General features: G+C 43.4%; 1 protein-coding gene across 1 annotated transcript; it reads right to left on the reverse strand.

Moving 5' to 3' along the window:
* Positions 1–1,445: 1,445 nt before the first annotated feature.
* On the reverse strand, positions 1,446–14,202 carry LOC310771567 (sulfotransferase 2B1-like; the record flags this gene model as incomplete). Its single annotated transcript, XM_083664151.1, has 6 exons — positions 1,446–1,624; positions 2,513–2,693; positions 2,785–2,879; positions 3,089–3,215; positions 4,397–4,608; positions 14,064–14,202. 6 exons carry the CDS (start codon positions 14,200–14,202, stop codon positions 1,446–1,448), a joined length of 933 nt encoding a protein of 310 aa, XP_083520277.1.
* Positions 14,203–20,013: the final 5,811 nt, after the last annotated feature.

Here is a 20,013-nt window from a genome sequence, read left to right on the forward strand (position 1 = left end):
TTAACCATTCATAAGACGAGAACATCGCCATATCACCCTCAATCTGATGGGTTAATTGAGAGATTTAATCGAACACTTTTGTCTATGTTGTCCCTTTTTGTTAAAGATAACCAGTCAAATTGGGATGTGTTGCTGCCCTATGTGATGATGGCCTACCGTAGCAGTGTTCATACAAGTACGGGGTTTAGCCCATACAAGGTGGTATTTGGGCGGGAGATCATTCTTCCTGTCGATATTATGCTTAACCTAAGTAATGGAGAGAGATTCTCTTCGGCCAGTGAATATGTGTCTAGATTAAATGACACCCTTTCCACAGTTGTAGAGGCTGTTAGAGGACATCAACTGAAAGCCTCAGGGCGGCAAAAGGCTGCGTTTGATTTCCGGGCCAACTTTCAATACTACTCGGAGGGGGAGTTGGTGTGGGTTCGTTGTAAAGCTAGAAAAAGGGGTGTCTGTCCCAAGTTACAGCGACGTTTTAGGGGTCCTTATAAGGTGGCCGAGAGAGTTACAGATGTATTATATCGCATAGCACCACAGGAGGGGGGAGCTGAGATGGTTGTGCATTTCAATCGACTCAAACCTTTTCTTGCTCCCATACCAGTAACATCCAACGCCCAGGATGGTGGGGGATCAGGCCTACGCCAGCAGCCTCCCAGGGCACAACATCCAGGGGTTGGTGGTGGTGCTGGCTGGTTTCCTCGGCGATCACAGTACTCCTCTGCAGTCCCGGTGAGAATGGGAGCTGACCACCAGACCATACCACCAGAGGGAGGAGAGGATGGTGTTCATGCTGTGCTTGGTTTGGACGCTGGAGCAGAGACGGCAGCTCCTAAACCTGGGGAGGTCCGGTTGCCAACAACTTCTGGTGTTCACAGTGACCACATCCCGCCCCCCCAGGGCTGTGGGGCCTCAAGCCGAGCCCCATCAGGAGAGGGGGCATTGCCAGGACAGTTGCCTATGCAGGAGAGGCGCCCAGCACGTGAGAGGAAGCCTCCGGCATGGTCTCGTGACTACAACATGACCTCCCTGTGACTCGAGGACGAGTCTCATTTAAGGGGGGGGAGAGTGTAATGAGTATTGGGGGGGGGGGGGGGGGGTATGGGCTGAGTGGCCCTGTTGACATTGATTGACAACTGCTGATGGTGATTGACAACCTAATGACTGATGGTTCTCACCTGCATCTGATTGCGGGCGCTGCCAGTGACTCTGGGGAACTGTTAAAAACACAGAGCCGGGCGCCCGACAGTGTCTCCTGGGGAACGGCGCTTGGTGGACGCTACGGGGTTTGTAACCCAGCCAAGCAACCCGATTCTGCACTCACATCTTGGGGGTGGGTGCCGTTCGCAGTCGGTAGGACTGCCGGCGGTGAAGACAGCCTATAGCAGATTATCTGGGGGTCCGATCGGGAATAGAAGTCAGGACTGTGGCGGTACTGCCTCAGTCAGTTAGGGCTGGGGATCGTATAGGAGTGCTCTGCCGTTCCCAGGTTTGGTGTGGAGTCTCCCTATGCTCTGGGCGTCTCTACTGCGCTGGACCAAACGCTTGCCCCACCCTGGGCTCCCGCTACACAAGAGCCAGGTCGGACCAGCGATCAAGCCTAGACCCCTGGGGAGGGTCTTGTCAACTGGGAAAGTTGAGTATTAGTGATTGCATTTTAAATGAAATATATTTGCTGTTAATTGTTTGTTTTAGGCCTGTTTGTTTGTTTGTTTTCTTAATGAACTTTTAATAACAATCTGACTTGTAGCAAGTGGGAGGTGGTTGGGTGGCTGGGATATGGTGGGAGGACGGTTAGCTAAACCGCACAGCCTCAGTCCATGTTTAATTCCTGTGTGCTCTGAATCACGTGTGTTACCTCTTTGAAAGGTTTTGCCTGCCAGTGTGTGTACAGGGCAGGCCGTTTATGGTTGGTTGCAGTGTGTGTGCTCGTGTGCAGTGCCCGTTTGTAGTGCTCATTTAGTTTGCTGTGCTCATTTGCAGTGCCCGTTCGCAGTGCCCGTTTGTAGTGCTCATTTACAGTTTGCTGTGCTTGTTTGCAGTGCTATTACACTGAATCCCCTAGTGTGTGTGGGTTTACATTGCATTGGGTGGGGGCGGGGTGGCGAGGCCATTGTTTTCCCAGTATCACAGCTGTTCATTCCATTCTCCATACTTGCTGTACAGGTTTAGTCTATATGCCAAATTAAATAAAGCATTGTATATTTTTCCTCTTTACCTGGCTGTCTTGTATTATCTCATATCTCTGGTTCCGGACCATACCGGTAAAAAGGTGGTGGCAGCAAACGCTACTTGGCTACTTTGTGTTAGCCTTAATCCTCCTAGAAGGTTTATTACAGTACTGTAGTATCTCACATGTATAACAATATGGAATAGGCAATGATTCCCAGGTTAATTTTAAGTCCTAGTTAATGTACAGTATGTACGGTATATTAGAACACAGCTCATCATGGCTGTAGACCACAGCCAAAAGCAACCACAAAGATGATAGATTATAGATTATACTGAGGCACACCTTTCCTGAGAAACTCCGACTTGCTCTGGTCCATGAATTCAGAAGGGACCAGAGAGTAGTTGGACATCTTGTTCTGCTTCATGTTCTTGAACACACATCGGTCTGCTATCTTCTCCACTGTCTCAGAGTTCAGAGCGATCTGCAGGAACTGGGTCATTCTAGCCACAGAGTCCTTCAAGTCCTGTAACAGAGCAACACAGCACATCTCATCTTCTTACTAACACAGCACATCTCAGCTTCTTCTCATGGCACTGCATTGGAATGTACCTCACCATAATCATTTCTTCATAGGAGATGTACATTGTGTGCTCTTTGTCTGGAGCGTCCAGCCAGCCTTTCACATGATCAAACCATGAGCCTAACATAACTGGGGGGGACAAGCATTCCATTATAATGAGTAAATGATTAATTAATTCATCAACTGTCAATGGCACTTTCATAGCAGTAAACAGTGTGGCCTTTGAACATTGTCCAAGCTAGATCTTGATTGCAGCTCTGTGACCCCGCTCTGTCTGTAAAATACAATACAATCGAAGATTATTGTAGATATATAGAGTTATTAAATAAGAACTGTACTTTTTCCGTCAAGGAACTTGTGTAGGAACTCGTTCTGTGTGCCTGGTTTGACCAGGTAGGAGGCCATCCCATAGTAGTGAAAGGAAGACGTAAACACATCTCTAGGGTTCCTCATGACGTAAATGACCTGAAATGGAGAAATCACATCCATTAAACATTAAGCCACGCTGAGGAAAAGAGGACTCTGCTTGGGTTCAGACTTCAGTGTCTTAGCCTCGGTTCACACCAGGCGCTAATCAGAAGCTGAGTGCTAAACCGGTCACACCAGAAGCACGCTTTTCCTCAGCGCCTCGCTCGGACTGCCCTCCCCCTGCTCACAACTTGCATTGACAGCTCGGGTGCAGTGCGCTGCACGATTGAAAAATAGAACAGAAGCAGCTGAAACTATCATTGCAGCGTAGCTTCAGCGGGGCTTCAGCGTGCTGCTGTTGTGAACGTTCTCCCCTGTTAACATTTAATGCCAAAAATGAAACTGCCATAGCGCTGCTGTATGGTCTGACCTGAAGAAGGGCTAAGATGATTGCTTCTTGAGGTGCATACATATGGGTCACATACTGTACTGAGGTTTATATTGCTGCTTTATTTCAAACAAACTAAGTTGTGTATGAAATTATAAAAGGGTGAACTTGTGGGTGGGGGCAGATCTCTTTTTTTACAGGTGCAGGGGGAGGGCAGAGAGAAAATAATATAAATGTCAGGGAGGGCAGTTGATTAAAAAAAATTATATATCATATTTTACCCCACCCCACCCTACGTAAATATCGGACAGTCCCTTAGTTGTGTTTCCTCTTTACACACAATGAGAGCAGTACGTATACGTGATGATTGAGAGGATTCTTTTTAAATTAGTGTATACTCTTTTCTCTTCTCTTTCTTGCTAAATGTTGCATAGTATGCCTTTAATAAAAGTTTGTTGCACTGCAAATTGTTCCATTCTTCCTGTCTAACACTGAAATATGGAGATTGAATAGCATCTGTAACATCTCAGTGACTCAAAGTACATTGACTTAAAGGAACACTCCACCGATTTTCAACCAGCTTTGTATCATTACAAAATCTGTAGTATATCTGAAAACTCTTTTGCAGCCATTGACAATTATTGAGAGTTAATTTGAGTTATGTTGTGGCAAATTGATGTCATTTGTGCATGACATCACTGGTCCCCAACTTCACTCAAATCAACTCTCAACAACTGTCAAACTAAATGAATGCCTGCAAAATGGTTTACAGTTTTCAGATATACTACTGATTTTGAAATGATACAAAGCTGGTTGAAAATCGGTGGAGTGTTCTTTTAAGGTATTATACCTTTGGCTTGGTTCTGAAGAAGGATGGTGGCATCATGCTATAGTGGAAGTGTGTGGCGAAGATGCGTGGAGATGGCCTCTGCTCCAGGCTAAGAATGTTGGCCCGGTGCTCCTCCAGCCAGGGAACCCGGTCCCAGTTAGGAAGAGTCTCAACTGAGGCTGGATCACCTCCACTCTGGATCAGAGGAACAATCTCCTGCATCCATGTCGTACCTGAAAGCAGGAAAACAAGACATCCGATTTGACTCTTGCCTTGGAATCTGTTAATCTGTACAATCCAGTATATTATAAAATCATAATGCCTATATTGTCAAATTAAATTATAATGCAGGTAGACTAAAAACTAACCTCTGCATTACATAACACATATTTCTGAGATAACCTGCTCAATCCTGGAAGAATATTGACATACTGGTTACACATCAAGACATGCTCTGTCATGATCTGAACATGTTCAGTTTGTCTCAAGCTGCAACCTTTGTATTTTAATAATTGGGGAAAAGTTCAAAATAACCCTTCAGCCGGAGGCATAACTCGCCATCTTCGGCTGCTCGGAGTCTTCTCTGAACTTCCCCACAGCCGTGCAACAGTCTCTGACACAGGAGACAACTGTTACCAAAAAACTCATCCTCAAGGAACGGAAGTCCTCCTAATTCACCTTCTTTCCAACTATGGTTGACGGACATGACCTCTGTTATGCGGGATGGAGAGACTTTCTGAGGAAGTCAGGAAGTTCCTGAGGACCAATTCACTTAAAAAGCTTTCAACCATTTATTTGGGACCCATTTCTAGCATACCTTGATGAGGTTAGGGGTGACGGGTGACTAGCATGGCTGGTTTCTCATGGACCCTTTGCGTGGGATCCCAGGCACGATATCGCTCACAAGCACATAAGCACCTTATGCGGCTGGTAATCACGTAATTTTGAATATCAATAATATGTATGTTTTTTTCTTTTCTTTTCTTTTCACTGTCTGAGCGTGTTCGTTTGACTTGTCTGTTCATTGTTCTGAAAATTTGAAAAAAAATGAAAGAAAAAAGGGAAAAGTTGAGAAGGAGTGAAAGCAATGTAACTAACATTCCACAATAAATGTCTCAGCTATTTTAAAAAGGATTGATGTCCAAGAATTATATGCTATGTCTTAGTTTCTATCTTTAAACAAGGCCAGGTCGAAACCTGGCATACGGCCTGTGCATGGGATCGTCACCCATGTATACCCATGAGGTCCTTGCCAATCGCCAGCTTTAGCTGTGGTGGGGCATTCCTGTCCGTGTTGGAAATTAACTTTTGCGTACGCCAGCCAAAGAGGCTGGCCGATTTGAAATTGTACCAGCCATACACATTTGTTTCCCAGGCAGGCATATTTGGTAATCCCACTTTTGTGTATAACTAACATTTGTGTAATGGTTGTCTTGATTTGGGAAAAAAGTAGAAACACATTTTAACAAGGCCAGGTCGAAACCTGGCATAGCCCCGATGCATGGTATCGTCACCCATTTTTTCCAAAGGTGGGTTGTATCATTTTAGATAGTTATTGTCATGCTAATGCCTGTGCAAGTGGTCATTTTTCTGATCAGTTTGTTTTTAAGTAGTTATTTGACATATAAAAAGGGATGATTGACAGCTGTGGCAGCCAGTCTCAAGCCGTCATTGGCTGGACAGGCTCTTCAGCTTATAGATCTATTTTACATAGAGAAGACACTGCTTGGTAAAACCATGGGTAAAACAAAAGGAAGACACTGCTTGATCTGTCTACCAGACTGTATATCGATGGGATATAAAAAGGACATTGTTTTGAGAAAGGTGCGCAAAGTTGGTTGGGGAGTGAAGTAAGTTCAGAAAATAATGTGTTTTATTAGTTACTCCAGCTACGTTATCGTTTATTTTAATACACAATGGTTTTAATGGGAGCAGACTAGCATTAATCGCTTGTCTGTTTTGCCGGTTTTTGTCGGCTTCATATTACTATAACCTAACAACCGATAACGATAGCTGGAATAACACAATAATAGACACATATTTTCAGAACTTACCAGGTTTTCCAACTACCTGCATATGCCAGGAAATGTGTTTTATAATGTTAACTCCCGGGTCTAACCATAACATGGGGCCTACACAAGTGTACACAACAACCAGCCATTAGCTAATCGCTAACGCGTTAGCGTTAGCTTACAGACACTGGAGGTTTTATTTTTGGTATTAAAGCAATAAACGTTTTTATATAGATATCTCAGGGAAGTGCTTTGACTGTGGGGATGTTCGTTCAATCTTCACAAGCTCCTATCTTAGCTGTTGTAAGGATATACAGAGAAGAGACCAGGCAGGCTGGCTAACATTGTGTAAAACAGAAGGAAGACACTGCTTTATCTGTCTACCAGACTGTATATTGATGGACCGCAATAAAAAGGACATTGTTTTGAGAAAGGTGCACGAGGAAGTAACGTTGGTTGGGGACTGAAGTAGTAAGTTCAGAAAATATGTGTTTTAGTAGTTACTCCAGCTACGTTATTGGTTATTTTAATACATCAATGGTTTTAACGGTGTCGTCGAGCTAGCATTAGCCGGCTTAGCTTCATTCTTTAATGTCGGCATAACATTACCAACAATCTAACAACCGATAACGATAGCTGGAATAACAGACACATATTTTCAGAACTTACCAGGTTGTCCAACTGCCTGCGTATGCCAGGAAATGTGTTTTCTAACGTTACAACTCCCGGGTCTAAAATGAGCCTACACAATACCAGCCATTAGCTAATAGCTAACGGGTTAGCCAGCCTGTCGCAAACAGACACTAGAGGTTTTATTGGGGTGAACCACGAGGAGAGTATTTAGCCTATATATCTCTGGGAAGTGCTTTTACGGGATGTTAGCAAGCTCCTCTCCTCGTAGCTGTTAGGATACAGAAGAGACAGGCAGCTGGATAACGTTAACGTTAGTTAGACAAACGACCCGACTGAGAGACAGCAGCACTGGGCTGCCCAGTCAGTAAACGTTACAACGTAGCCAAAGGTGCAGTTCGATTTCACCTGTTAAACCAACATTTATTACAAAATGAATTAAATCATAACGTTAACCAAATGCTACGGAAACATTAGCTAACCAACAGAGCTGCAAAGATCAGTTCATAGGATAATAATGTCCCCCTGTATGACGGTTTGTTACCGAGAGCACCTCGGAGTCTGGCTGCTAGCAATCTCCGACAACGAAATTCATTATTTGGATGAGTCTCGCAAAGTTACACACAAAGTTTGTCCATAAATTTCCACTGCCAGATTGGAGGAGTCCTTCGTCATTTTCTAATGTTAGCTACTTCTCTTCAGTGCAATACGTTTTGATAACGACCTGCTGTACAGTGACGTTCGCTCAGTCAACTAACGTGTCGTTAACGTTAGTTAGAGGAGAAAGATAGCTGGTGTTAGCTAGCTAATTAGCCATGTTAGCTGCCTCAGTAGGTAACGTTAGCCTATAGAGAGTATTTATCTGACGTTTATGTTAGCTACTCCTCAAACCTGCGGGTGGAAATGGTTTATGCGATGCGATGTATGTTGAAGCAAGACAACGTTTTAATGTACCTTGAATTTGACAAATTACGACGGGTCGTGCTCACGCAGATCTAAGCCCTGGCCATCCTAGGCTCAACGCGAGACTCATCAGTCATTCGGATGAGTCTCGCGTTGAGGCTATGGCCATCTGTATTTTTACAATAGCCGAAATATTCCCATACAGCCGACGTTTTTAGATGGGGGAAAGTTCAGGGGGGTCCTTGCGTTCTCCTGCTTTATCACACACACGGTTGTAAACACACAGGGACAGCTCCTCACAGCTCCTCTCTACTGTGCGTCTAGGTAGGCATGCAGCAAGGGGGAGGGGCCGCGTAAGCTGCACTCTGCAAAGCGACCTGGGCACGTTGTTTTGGGGAAACAGCTGATACCGTGAGGAAGGTATGACGGCAAATCTTAGTGGGGCGGCGGCGCCCTCTAGTGGCCGGCCCATTGTCTCTCCTAAAGCCGTGCATAATATGTCTTGGCGACATGCGGGAACGTAAGGCCCCTGGTGCATTACCGCACCGGGGCCAACAATCAACAGAACACATATAAGCCGTCGTCTGATTTTCCAGCTTTTTTCCCTGTTTGTGTTTAGAGGGCAGGATATTATGGATTGTTTTAAACAATACGATAACCCATAAATATCTGCTTCGATACTCGATACAGATACGATACGCGATACCTAATGGATAAGAAACAGAATGTCCACAAGGTTGATCACATTCACAAATTCAAGGTTTAGTAACACCCTTAACAGTCACTGTGGGATTGAAGGACACCTTTTGAAATGTATCTCTCTGGTGTTAGAAGACCACCATATTAACTGAATGTTTCTGTATTAGAAGAATAACTAACTGAATGTTTCTGTGTTAGAAGAATAACGCCATATTAACTGAATGTCTCTCTGTGATAGAACAACGGCATAATGTAGGCCAGTGGTTCCCAAATGGTGTGCCTTGGGATTTTGCATTAGTGCAATTGCAAATAGCCTAAAACAAAAAGTGGGTGTGTTGCTGCTTTGATGTAGTAATTTTGCAAAGTTTCAAATTAATTCCTAGAGTAATCTATTGGTAACCCTTTATTTTACAGGTACCCTAGTTACATATGAACTATTTGTAATTACACATGAACACCAAATGTAATTACACAGTAATTACCAATAGTTATAAATGAAGTTCATATGTAGTTACATTGTAACAGACCTGTAAAATGGAGTGAGTCTATTCAACTGTAGTTCATATGCACTTACATTGTAACAGACCTTGTAAAATGGAGTGAGTCTGTTCAACTGTAGTTCATATGTAGTTACATGGTAATGGACCTGTAAAGTGGAGTGAGTCTATTCAACTGTAGTTCATAGTTACATGGTAACGGACCTGTAAAGTGGAGTGAGTCTATTTAACTGTAGTTCATATGTAGTTATCAGTGGTGCCCAATTTGGGGCCCGCGGGCCAAATTTGGCCCGCGCTCTGTTTGTTTTGGCCCGCCACGGATTTTGAAAAAAAAAAAAAAAAAAAATGTATTCCCTCCCCCGATTTTTTTTATCCAGAATGCAACTCGGGCAAGTTATCAGATATCTGCACTGATTGCAAAGGGTGGACACACTTTTTCATGTGGTGACTTTGTGAAACAGTGTCTGAATGTGGCTGCGGATATACTGTGTTCACTCCTGAGATTGCATCCCTGCAAATTGTCATGGCAAATTGTTTACAAAAGATGGACAATAAAGCTGATTTTCAAAGTACCTTGAGGATTTTTCAAGTTGTGAATTAAGTCAAACTAACTGATTAAATGTTTAAGCTCCCCACAAATGCATTTGTTTTTTTTAATATATATAACCAATTGCAAATTATTACAATTACCAAACAGATAAAAAGTAGATTATTATATTGAAATGTTATTTTAGATTTAGAATGTTAATTTTCTATTAAAACACAATACATTTTAATGTAATTCCACAACGTTTATTTTTGGCCCTCGGCCCTCCACCCAGATTGAGTTTTGGCCCTTCATGGGAAAGAATTTGGGCACCCCTGAGTTACATGGTACCGGACCTGTAAAGTGGAGTGAGTCTATTCAACTGTAGTTCATATGTAGTTACATGGTAACGGACCTGTAAAGTGGAGTGAGTCTATTTAACTGTAGTTCATATGTAGTTACATGGTACCGGACCTGTAAAGAAGAGGGTAAAAATTATCGTTTTTGGAGTGAAATTATCGTACGCCCCCCCCCCCCCCCCAGCGCGGCGCGCCGTAGGCACGCCTCTGTCGGGAGGGACTGCGGCTGACACAGGCTACTTTTTGGACTTGGCATGATTTTTCAACACTGTGATCTCAGCCTGCGTTGCAACAACGACACAAAGCTTTAGAGTCACACCCTGCAACAGCTTTGAGCCAGCCAGTGAATAAAGTGTTGCTTTCCCATTCATTCAGGGTACATTTGTTTTCTGTGCTTACTTTTTGGCTGTCCAGGCGGCTCCCCTCCCGGCTCTCCCCTGTCGTCACGTTCCTCCTGGTCGGCACCACTCGTTTTCTTTATGTTTTATTTGATATTTTCCAAGACTCGCCCCGTATCTTCCCGCATAGACCCCTTATACAGCTGTCAACATTGGAGCTGCGCGCGCATCGTGTAGGCAAAAAGCCGTGAGCCCAGCATTGACAGACACAGAGAACTGTGTAAAAGCCCCGCTGTCAGGACTGCTCTGTGCCCATCTGCGACACACAGTTAGATTTTAGTTTTAAAATGCAGTTCTCGGCTTACTACCACAGCTTATCGCCTAGTGATAAGCAATGTTATGCATCAAAATTAACGTTGGTTAATGGGATATGTCTTACAGACCCCTACGCACTGGCGCTGTCAATTGGCCAAGCCTAGTGGCCAGCAATACATATCGTGCATTCCTTTATAACTGGGGATAGCGTAGATAATTATTCTGTAACTTGCAAAGATATATTGTTATGTTGATAATGCACACAACTCAATAATGACATTATGTAACGTTACTTGGTCGTTAACTAACCGAGCGATGTGGCTGAGCAGCCTACAGCTTCAGGCAGCTTACCTGATTATGAAGAGCACTACAAAGTCGGGCATTTTTAATGATGTCCTCGTTCCAATCAGTTCAACTCAATAATGACATTATTTAACGTTACTTGGTTGTTAACTAACCGAGCGATGTGGCTGTTACTAGCAGCCTACTACAGCTTACCTGATATGAAATGAGCGAGCACTGCAAAGTCGGGCATTTTTAACGATTTCCTCTTTCGGCTTGCAACCAAAGACACCTACGGTTAGCATTACAAGCAGTATGAGTTGACGGGATTCGGTAAAACTTTATTGTGGTGTGTTCTATTGCGTGTGTGCGAGGCTGTGTATGTTCCCTCGAGTTGCGTAGAACAGGATATGTGGGGAGAAGCTTGTTATAACGTTACAGCCTGGCTCTATCGTTTATTATTTTATTAACCAAGTGTGAATAGGCGGACCCGAATACTCTGCTAAAATAGCTTTCCGATTCTGGCATCGCACTGCACAACACGAAGACATGTCTTGCTCGAATTAGTTTTCCAGCCATTGGAAAACTACTTGACAGGGCTGCGCGGAGTCTGTCTTTCTGCCTCCGTCATCGATGCTGCGTGATGTCAGTGTGACGTAGTCGTATAAGGGGTCTATTCTGCTCTGTGACGCGCACCTACTGTGACTGTCTGTGTTTATGGTTTTCAGGTTGTGCGCGGCCGTGCCGGGTTCTATTTCCTTCTCCCTCCCAACCAATCATGACTCACGTTCACATCACGTGCCTCACGTTCAAGCACGTATTGGCTGCAAAGACGTTGTGTGAAGAGATGTATAAACAGATAGAGTGATAGACGTAGGATTCGACTGAGTGTCACAAAATGATGAAATTATCGTACATTTGGGGGATTTTGGGATTATTGATCGTACATAGTACAGATGTCGAAATTATCGTACAAATACGATAATTATCGTACAAATACGATAATTATCGTACATCTGGCAACGCTGCTGTCCAGTAACACACGATAACATAGTAAGGCTACATTCAGTCGAAACGCATTTTTGGAGCTTCCAGCGTCTTTCTGCAATTCATTCTCTATGTAAGGACGCGCTAGACGTCCTCTTTTAATGAACGCACCTGGCGTTAGCACTGGTGGCGTCTGTTGTTTTTGGAGGAGCGCTGTGGGCGTTTTAAAGCTGAAAAAGGTTGAACATTGAGGAAAAGCGCCATGATCGTCTTTTTCACTCTTCCTACCTTTTCTCCTCCGGAGGGATTTTTAATCTCTGCTGCTGCCAGAATTAGCAATAATCTGGCTTTCATAACATAACATAACATAACATAACATAACATAACATAACATAACAGTACTTTATTGTCACTTCATGGTACAAGTATCACGTGCGAAATTCTGCTTGGTTCGCTCTCAGAGTCGGAGAGCAAAACCGGGTCGCCATTGAACAGCGCCAGCAATTTGGATTGGACAAAGCATATAAATGAAATAACTCAGAAATCACATTATTACTAATTAGAAAAGTAATAAAGGCACACTTCAATATTATACAATACAGATACATTTGTTGTAAATGTACAGGATTACCAGCGCGACCGCCTCCGTTGGTAGCTTGTCCAAGTTTCATGTTGACAGTGAACAACATCAAACAGACAAAACTAGCTGGCTACTGTACCATCCGTGTGGTCGTTGTGTTCTGATCTGTACTGCACGCGACTACAGGGGAAAACAAACGGAGCACAAAAAAACGCTCCTTGCGCTGTGTTTTGTGCACAATGGAAGCGCTCTCAACATGATTTTCATAGCGTTCTGACTGAAAGCGCTTTGGGTGTGAACGCCGCCTAAGGGTAACCCAGGTTATTTATTTTGTTGTGACACATTACAGATGTCACGCTTTCCCGATATGGCTCCTGAACGCGCCATGTGCAGGAGGCTGGAGAGAGGCTGCAGCTGCGAGTTTGTCTGTCTGCTCTCAACTCAGTGAATATCGCTTTAATCTTCATAACAGCGGCTCATTACCCGCTGTACACAACATCCACTAGTTCTGCACAAGCATTCACGGGTCTCTCCTCCTTTCACCGACTCTCTCACTAATCTCACCGCTGTTTACATGCTTTTCAGATCGGCTAACACGCTAGTTATAGCCTACTTAGCTCAGCTGTTAGCTACTTAGCTTAGCTCTCTGCCTCTCGGTAAGATGTTCATGTTCCTTACGTATATTTGCTGGATGGGGAGAAGTCTCCCGCTAGTGTTGATGTCCAGTGTGATGCAGAGACACTGGGAAATGTGTGTTTGTTTATTTGTTGCGTTGCGTGTAATGTTAATTAGACGAGTGATGCTACCGAACTTTGGGAACTTCCAATACCGAACCGTTTATACAGTACACAGTAAACAAATTTAGAAAAATTTACACAATCGATATTTCGAGCCCAATTGGCCGGAAAACCAGGATAGCCTCGATTTCTATTTTTCTGCGCGGACCCTCTGAGCGACTCTGTCAAGCTGAACAGATCAGATCAGGGCAGACAGGAAGTCCGAAACCGGACATTCGTTAAATAAAACAATGACCAGTTAGTGATGCTACCGAACTTTGGGAACTTCCAATAGGCTACCGAACCGTTTACTTTATACAGTACACAGTAAACAAATGTCGAAGCCTCTCCAAGCTAGTAGCCAGCTTAGACAAGCTAATGACCAGCCTAGCCAATAGATGATCCAGTGGGTTGCTAGCCTCTCCAAGCTAGTAGCCAGCTTAGACAAGCTAATGACCAGCCTAGCCAATAGATGATCCAGTAGGTTGCTAGCCTCTCCAAGCTATAGTAGCCAGCTTAGACAAGCTAATGACCAGCCTAGTCAATAGATGATCCAGTGGACTGCTAGGTAAGACAAATCAATAGTCGGCTTCTCATTTCTCACTGATGGTCTCTCAGTTGCCGGTGCTGACACATCATTGGCCAGATCCATAGCTGGCTTCGGCAAAGATATAGCCTCCGACGGCTTCTCAGTAGTCCCTTACGCTGCCCCATACATATAGGCCAGTGCAGGCACCGGCCTAACAACTACATAGCTGTATACTGAGAATGGCACACTGCTTACCTGACTTGGGATAAGTCACGATGAGAATGTCATCTGGACGAAAAGAAAACTCCTCGTAGTATTTCAGGCACTGTGCAGGGTGTAGATGTAGAGGGAGATAGACGCCCTTGTACACAGTGTATAACTCTGCCTCTGTCATCATTCAAAGCAGCACAGAAATGTGGCAAAACGGGCCCTCAGCAGTTGGTGTAGCTCAGACGCAGGCCACTCCCTGTTGAACTAGACTTTGTACTTTCCTAAAGTTTCCTTGCTGAGGTGTCGTAAAAGAAACACAGGAGTGGAGATGACAGGTCGAACTGTTTGGACTGTTGGGACATTAGTTAAGCATGTCTTATTAAACTCCTCTCTTGCTCCATTTCTCACTCCCTCCTCTCCTGCAATAGGGAAAGGTTTTTATAATGACAGAATTTAGATGGGCTACACTCCTACAGTAGCCTACAGGCTACTCCTAGATACCTGCACTTACAACACAATAGCATACATTTAAGCCCAAATAGTTTAAGAAAAAACATGCCACGGTCTTAAAGAGCATGGTGCAGGTTGGAGACCCCATCGTATTAATATGAATTAATATAATAAGAGGGTGTATATATAGCAATGTTTTGTTTTGTTGTTGTTGTTTTTCTTTTGGGAGGGGGGGGGTGTATAATAAACATCTTCATTGTTGTGTTCTGTCACTCTATGTTCACCAAATGTTGGACTGAGACAAATGGGACTGAATAATGACATCATGCTGCATATCAAGCTTCATGGGATGTGTGCAAATGAAAAAATGAGCATTGCATTTTTTTCTTCTCTCAAATTATTTTGTATTGATAGAAAAAAAGGGAAAAAAAGAATCTCCAGACAGAACACAAAGCACAAGGTGCTTCACAGGTTGTGTGCAAAGTAAACATGAGCATCACACTTTTCTTTCAAACTGTTTAGATAAGGTGCATGTTTTCAGCTCAGGTCAGGCCAAAACAGTTTCTGTCCAGCAGGCAGATTCAAGATTCAAGATTCAAGATTTTTATTGTCATTCCATGGTACAAGTATCACGTGTGAAATTCTTGTGCTGTGGACTCCGTTTACGACATAGTACAAATAGCCAACAAGCAATGAGCAATAGGCAATAAGAAATAGGCATCAATAAGCAATACTAAGCAGCAATAGGCAATAAGGCAGAATAGCGATAAGACAAGTCAGTGGCATATTCATTGCACATAGGTGCACATGTCATGTGCATACGTTAGACGTGTTCAGACATTTTAAATTCGACGTATTTGACATACAGTGCAAATAGCATGTACCTTATTAAACATACAATTAAACATTAGGCATTGTGCATACGTTAGACGTGTTCAGACATTTTAAATTTTAAATACAGAGGAGGTGGTTGAGTGGGCACTGGCTGTGTTGGCTGTGGCTGCAGGTGTTGTGGTTAATCAATGAAAATACACTTAATCAATGACAACACAGACACAGGTTATTGGGGAAAAGACTAGACATTTACTTAGAAGCCAGTGCTTACATTACAGTACATGCATACGTCATGACAACACTCTGGAACAAACACAAGGCACACACCCATCGTGGGAAGCTAGGAGAGGAAGCATCTTGCTTCCTGCTTCCTCTCAGACAATGACCCTCAAATAGCTAAGCCACTCTGCACAAATAGCGAATAGACTTTTGGATATTTGGATATTTTTTATGGGGGGTACGATATTTTCTTCTATAAATCCCCCCTTTGCGAGTCGATAGACCCGCAACTATTAAATGCTAAGTCATTAAATGTTATGTTTTAAACATAAGCATTGCAGAATGTCAAAGTCAGTGGATTATTGTGTGTGTGTGTGTGTGTGTGTGTGTGTGTGGGTGTGTGTGTGTGTGTGTGTGTGTGTGTGTGTGTGTGTGTGTGTGTGTGTGTGTGTGTGTGTGTGTGTGTGTGTGTGTGTGTGTGTGTGTGTGTGTGTGTGTGAGAGAGAGAGAGAGAGAGAGAGAGAGAGAGAGAGAGAGAGAGAGAGAGAGAGAGAGAGAGAGAGAGAGAGAGAGAGAGAGACTAACAACAATGTTAGCTACAGAGGAAGTGCAAGGTAGGGTACAGTCCACATTGGTAGTAATCAGACAATCATATTTTTCAATAAAACAATATGTAACTTAGAATGTACACTCTCCCTCTATTTTCTTATATAACAAAAGAAAACAAAAAATCAGACAAGAAAAGAAAAACACACGCACACGCGCACACACACACACACAGAGATGGGCGAAAATACATCAAAAAGTATTTTGATACAAATTACAAATACTTGCTCAAAAAAACAATACAAATACAAAATACTGGTCTGAAAAATGTATTTGAAATACAAATACATATTTTGTATTTTGAAAATACATAAAAATACATTTTATAAAAACTGATAAAGAGCTGCAACGATTAGTCAATTCATCGATTCATTGCCAAATATTACATTAATTGCCTATTTTGATAATCTATTAATCATTTTGAGCCATTTCTTTAAGGAAAAATGTCCTAATGCTCTTATTCCAGCATCTCAAATGTAAAATGTTGGAGCTGCAATACTTTGAGCTGTATCGAGATGCATCGTGGAATCGAATTGAATCAAATCGTTGACAGATGAATCGTAATTTAATCGAATCGTGAGGCCAGTGAAGATTCACAGCCCTACTGCGTATGCCAATACAGCAGGCGAGGCCATGCAGCAGCCGAGCTGCGTATGCGAGCTGCAGGGCGGGTGAGGCCGCACAGCGGCCGAGCTATCGAGCCCACGTAGCGAGCCAGCCAATCAAGTGCGCTATAGTGTCAGTAAATTGTCACATACAGTATATAGTCTTTATTTAACAATATAGAAATACAGCAACATTATTTATTCCACCACAAAAGGTTACTTTTCAGTAGCATGTAACCATGGTACTTGAAGTTGCCGCAGTATGGCTTTCATGGTGAGCGGAACTTGCTAATCCTGTGGCTAGTACTAGTTTAGACGAAGAAGTGATGTGAAGACCGACTCAAGACTCACCCTACTCTGCCTCTGATTTGTGGTTGAGTTTGTTCTGAGCCAATCAGCCAATCAGAGGCGGAGTAGAAGTGACATCTCACATTGCGTTTTTTTTATTCCACAGTTTGGTTTAAACCTGCATCAATGTTTAAAATGTGTCAATTTGAGAATAAAATGTATTTTATGTATTTAAAATACACAAAATACAAGGTCTGAAAGTATTTTGATACAAATTACATCTTATTTTTCTCTGTCCAGCCAAATACAAATTACAAAATACACAAATGTATTTCAAATACATGTATTTAAAATACTGCCCATCTCTACACACACACACACACACACACACACACACACACACACACACACACACACACACACACACACACACACACACACACACACACACACACACACACACACACACACACACAACACACACACACACACACACACACACACACACACACACACACACACACACACACACACACACACACACACACACACACACACACACACACACACACTCCAATATTACAACAATGAAAGTGCTTGTAAAAGTTATGCATGGGGTCCCACACGAATCACCCGTCACCCCTAACCTCATCAAGGTAGGCCAGAAACGGGTCCCAAACAACTGAAAATCTCCTAAGTGATTTGGTTCTCAGGAAACTGAGTCTCCGTATGACAGAGATCATGTCCGCCAACCACAGCTCAAAAGAGGGTGGAGAGGGGGGCTTTCATTCCTGTAGAAATGAGTTTCTTAGCAACGATTGTCCCCTGTGTCAGAGATTGCTGCACAGCTGTAGGCAAGTTCAAAGAGGAGTCCGAGCAGCCGAAGATGGCGAGTTCTGCCTCTGGCTGAAGGGTTATTTTGTAGGCCTTAGAGTACCAGTCAAATACTTTGGCCCAGAACTCAGTCAGCGAAGGGCAGAACCAAAAAGCATGAGACATAGTGCCCTCCGATACACAACACATGTCACACAGTGGTGAGACAGACGGGTAAATCCTGTGTAAACTTATGGTTAGAATAGTGAAGACGGTGACTGACTTTAAATTGAATCAGTTGGTGTCTAACTGAGTGACTGAGCAAAGTTGTATCACAGACAGACTCCTATTCCATATAATGCCAAGTTCCGCCTGCCATGCTTCTCTAATCTTCTCAATAGAGGCTGTGGTACAGTTGTCAACCAGACATACAAATCTAGAAATGAGATGCTTTGTCCCGCCAGCCGACCTAGTCACAGCGCCGGGTTAGCAGGTAACCCGCCTCCACCCAGCGAGCACAAAACGTTTTTTCAACGTTGATTTTTAGTTGAAATCTGGGTGATATTGGGTTTGAACGTCTAAGACCTAATTTCACCCTCTTTTCAACCGGCTAAAATGCGGTTACAACGTCAACGTGTAAAAAAACACAATTTGGTTCATCATATTGTTAAAACATTTGTTGTAGCTTGGAATAGAGGCAATATTGATAGTGTGTGGATTGGCATTTGTCCATTTTATTGTGTAACTGAGAGTTGAAATCTGGTCTATACGAAAACTACATTTCAACGCATTTTATGTCACATGAAATATCATAAATATGGGACTATATAGGCTATGTGGTGCCAGCAAAAAGCTTCCAGGACACAACTATGGTTAATAGTTTAGCGCAATACTATAAAATAATGAATTCAGTTCCTGCCGCAACGTGCATGCGCAAGTACTTAATTGCTAGCTATACTAACCGTGACTGACTAGACTAGACCAAAGCAAGTCTGCACCGGTCTGCACCAAGTGCGGAAGGTGTTAAATGAAGTAACCTCTGAAGCCATAGGCTACAGCCTATAGACAACACACACACACAACATAATTCAATCATGAGAGACTCGTAATATAATTTTAACAAACTTTATTGAATCAGAATAGACAGTTTGAGTATGGCGTATGACTCCATGATGTGACGCTCCTCTTGCTTATGAGAGAGGGGCGTCAGTGCTGTATGAGATAGGACATCCCCCCTAAGGGGATTTGTTTCCAACAGGAGTCATGACATTGGTGGTGATCTGGGGAGGTGGTGGGATGAAGCTTTTTGCTCTGGAGATGCTGGATGAATGCGTGATGCTGACACAAGGTGAGTGATGACTGCACAAGTGTGATTTAAGCTGTGGTGATGGGGGCTTTATATAGTACCAGGAGAAGGGCATTTATGATGTCATAACTGATGTCATTTATGATGTCATAACTGATGTCATTTGGGAGAAGGGCATTTATGATGTCATAACTGATGTCATTTATGATGTCATTTATGATGTCATAACTGATGTCATTTGGGACGTCATGGAGAAGGTGACGTCGGAGATGGAGACGTCATTTAGTGACGTCATTTGGGCTGAGGGTTATGACAGCATGGGGTGCTCTATTAATGCCTTATTTGGTCTTCCATGATTGAACTACAGTCTGCGACTACACTTCAATCATGAGAGACTCGTAATATAATTTTAACAAACTTTATTGAATCAGAATAGACAGTTTGAGTATGGCGTATGACTCCATGATGTGACGCTCCTCTTGCTTATGAGAGAGGGGCGTCAGTGCTGTATGAGATAGGACATCCCCCAAAGGAATTTAAAGTTATTTCAGGAACTGGGAGAGTGAAAACGGGGGTCATGGAGCTCGCCTGGGGTATGCTTTAGTCAGGTCGTGGGCTGACGGGGGGAGAATTTAGGCATGTCGGGAGATGAGGGGCTGACCGGGGTTTTTTAAGGCAAGCTGGGTTGCAAGGGCGTGGATGTGGATAGCCCGGGCATGGGCGCATTGATGAGGAAAAGGAGAGTTTGATCACCACCAACGAAGTGCTTGTTGCCTCTTTAGTCATGGAAGGAGGGATCTTTGGGCTGATAATATGGTGTCTTGCTCTGGTCGAATGAAAGATGCATAGGCGGATGAGGACCAGCGCCCCAGTT

The sequence above is a fragment of the Poromitra crassiceps genome, assembly GCF_964638095.1.
Source record: "Poromitra crassiceps genome assembly, contig: HAP1_SCAFFOLD_818, whole genome shotgun sequence".
Taxonomy (NCBI): Eukaryota; Metazoa; Chordata; class Actinopteri; order Beryciformes; family Melamphaidae; genus Poromitra; species Poromitra crassiceps.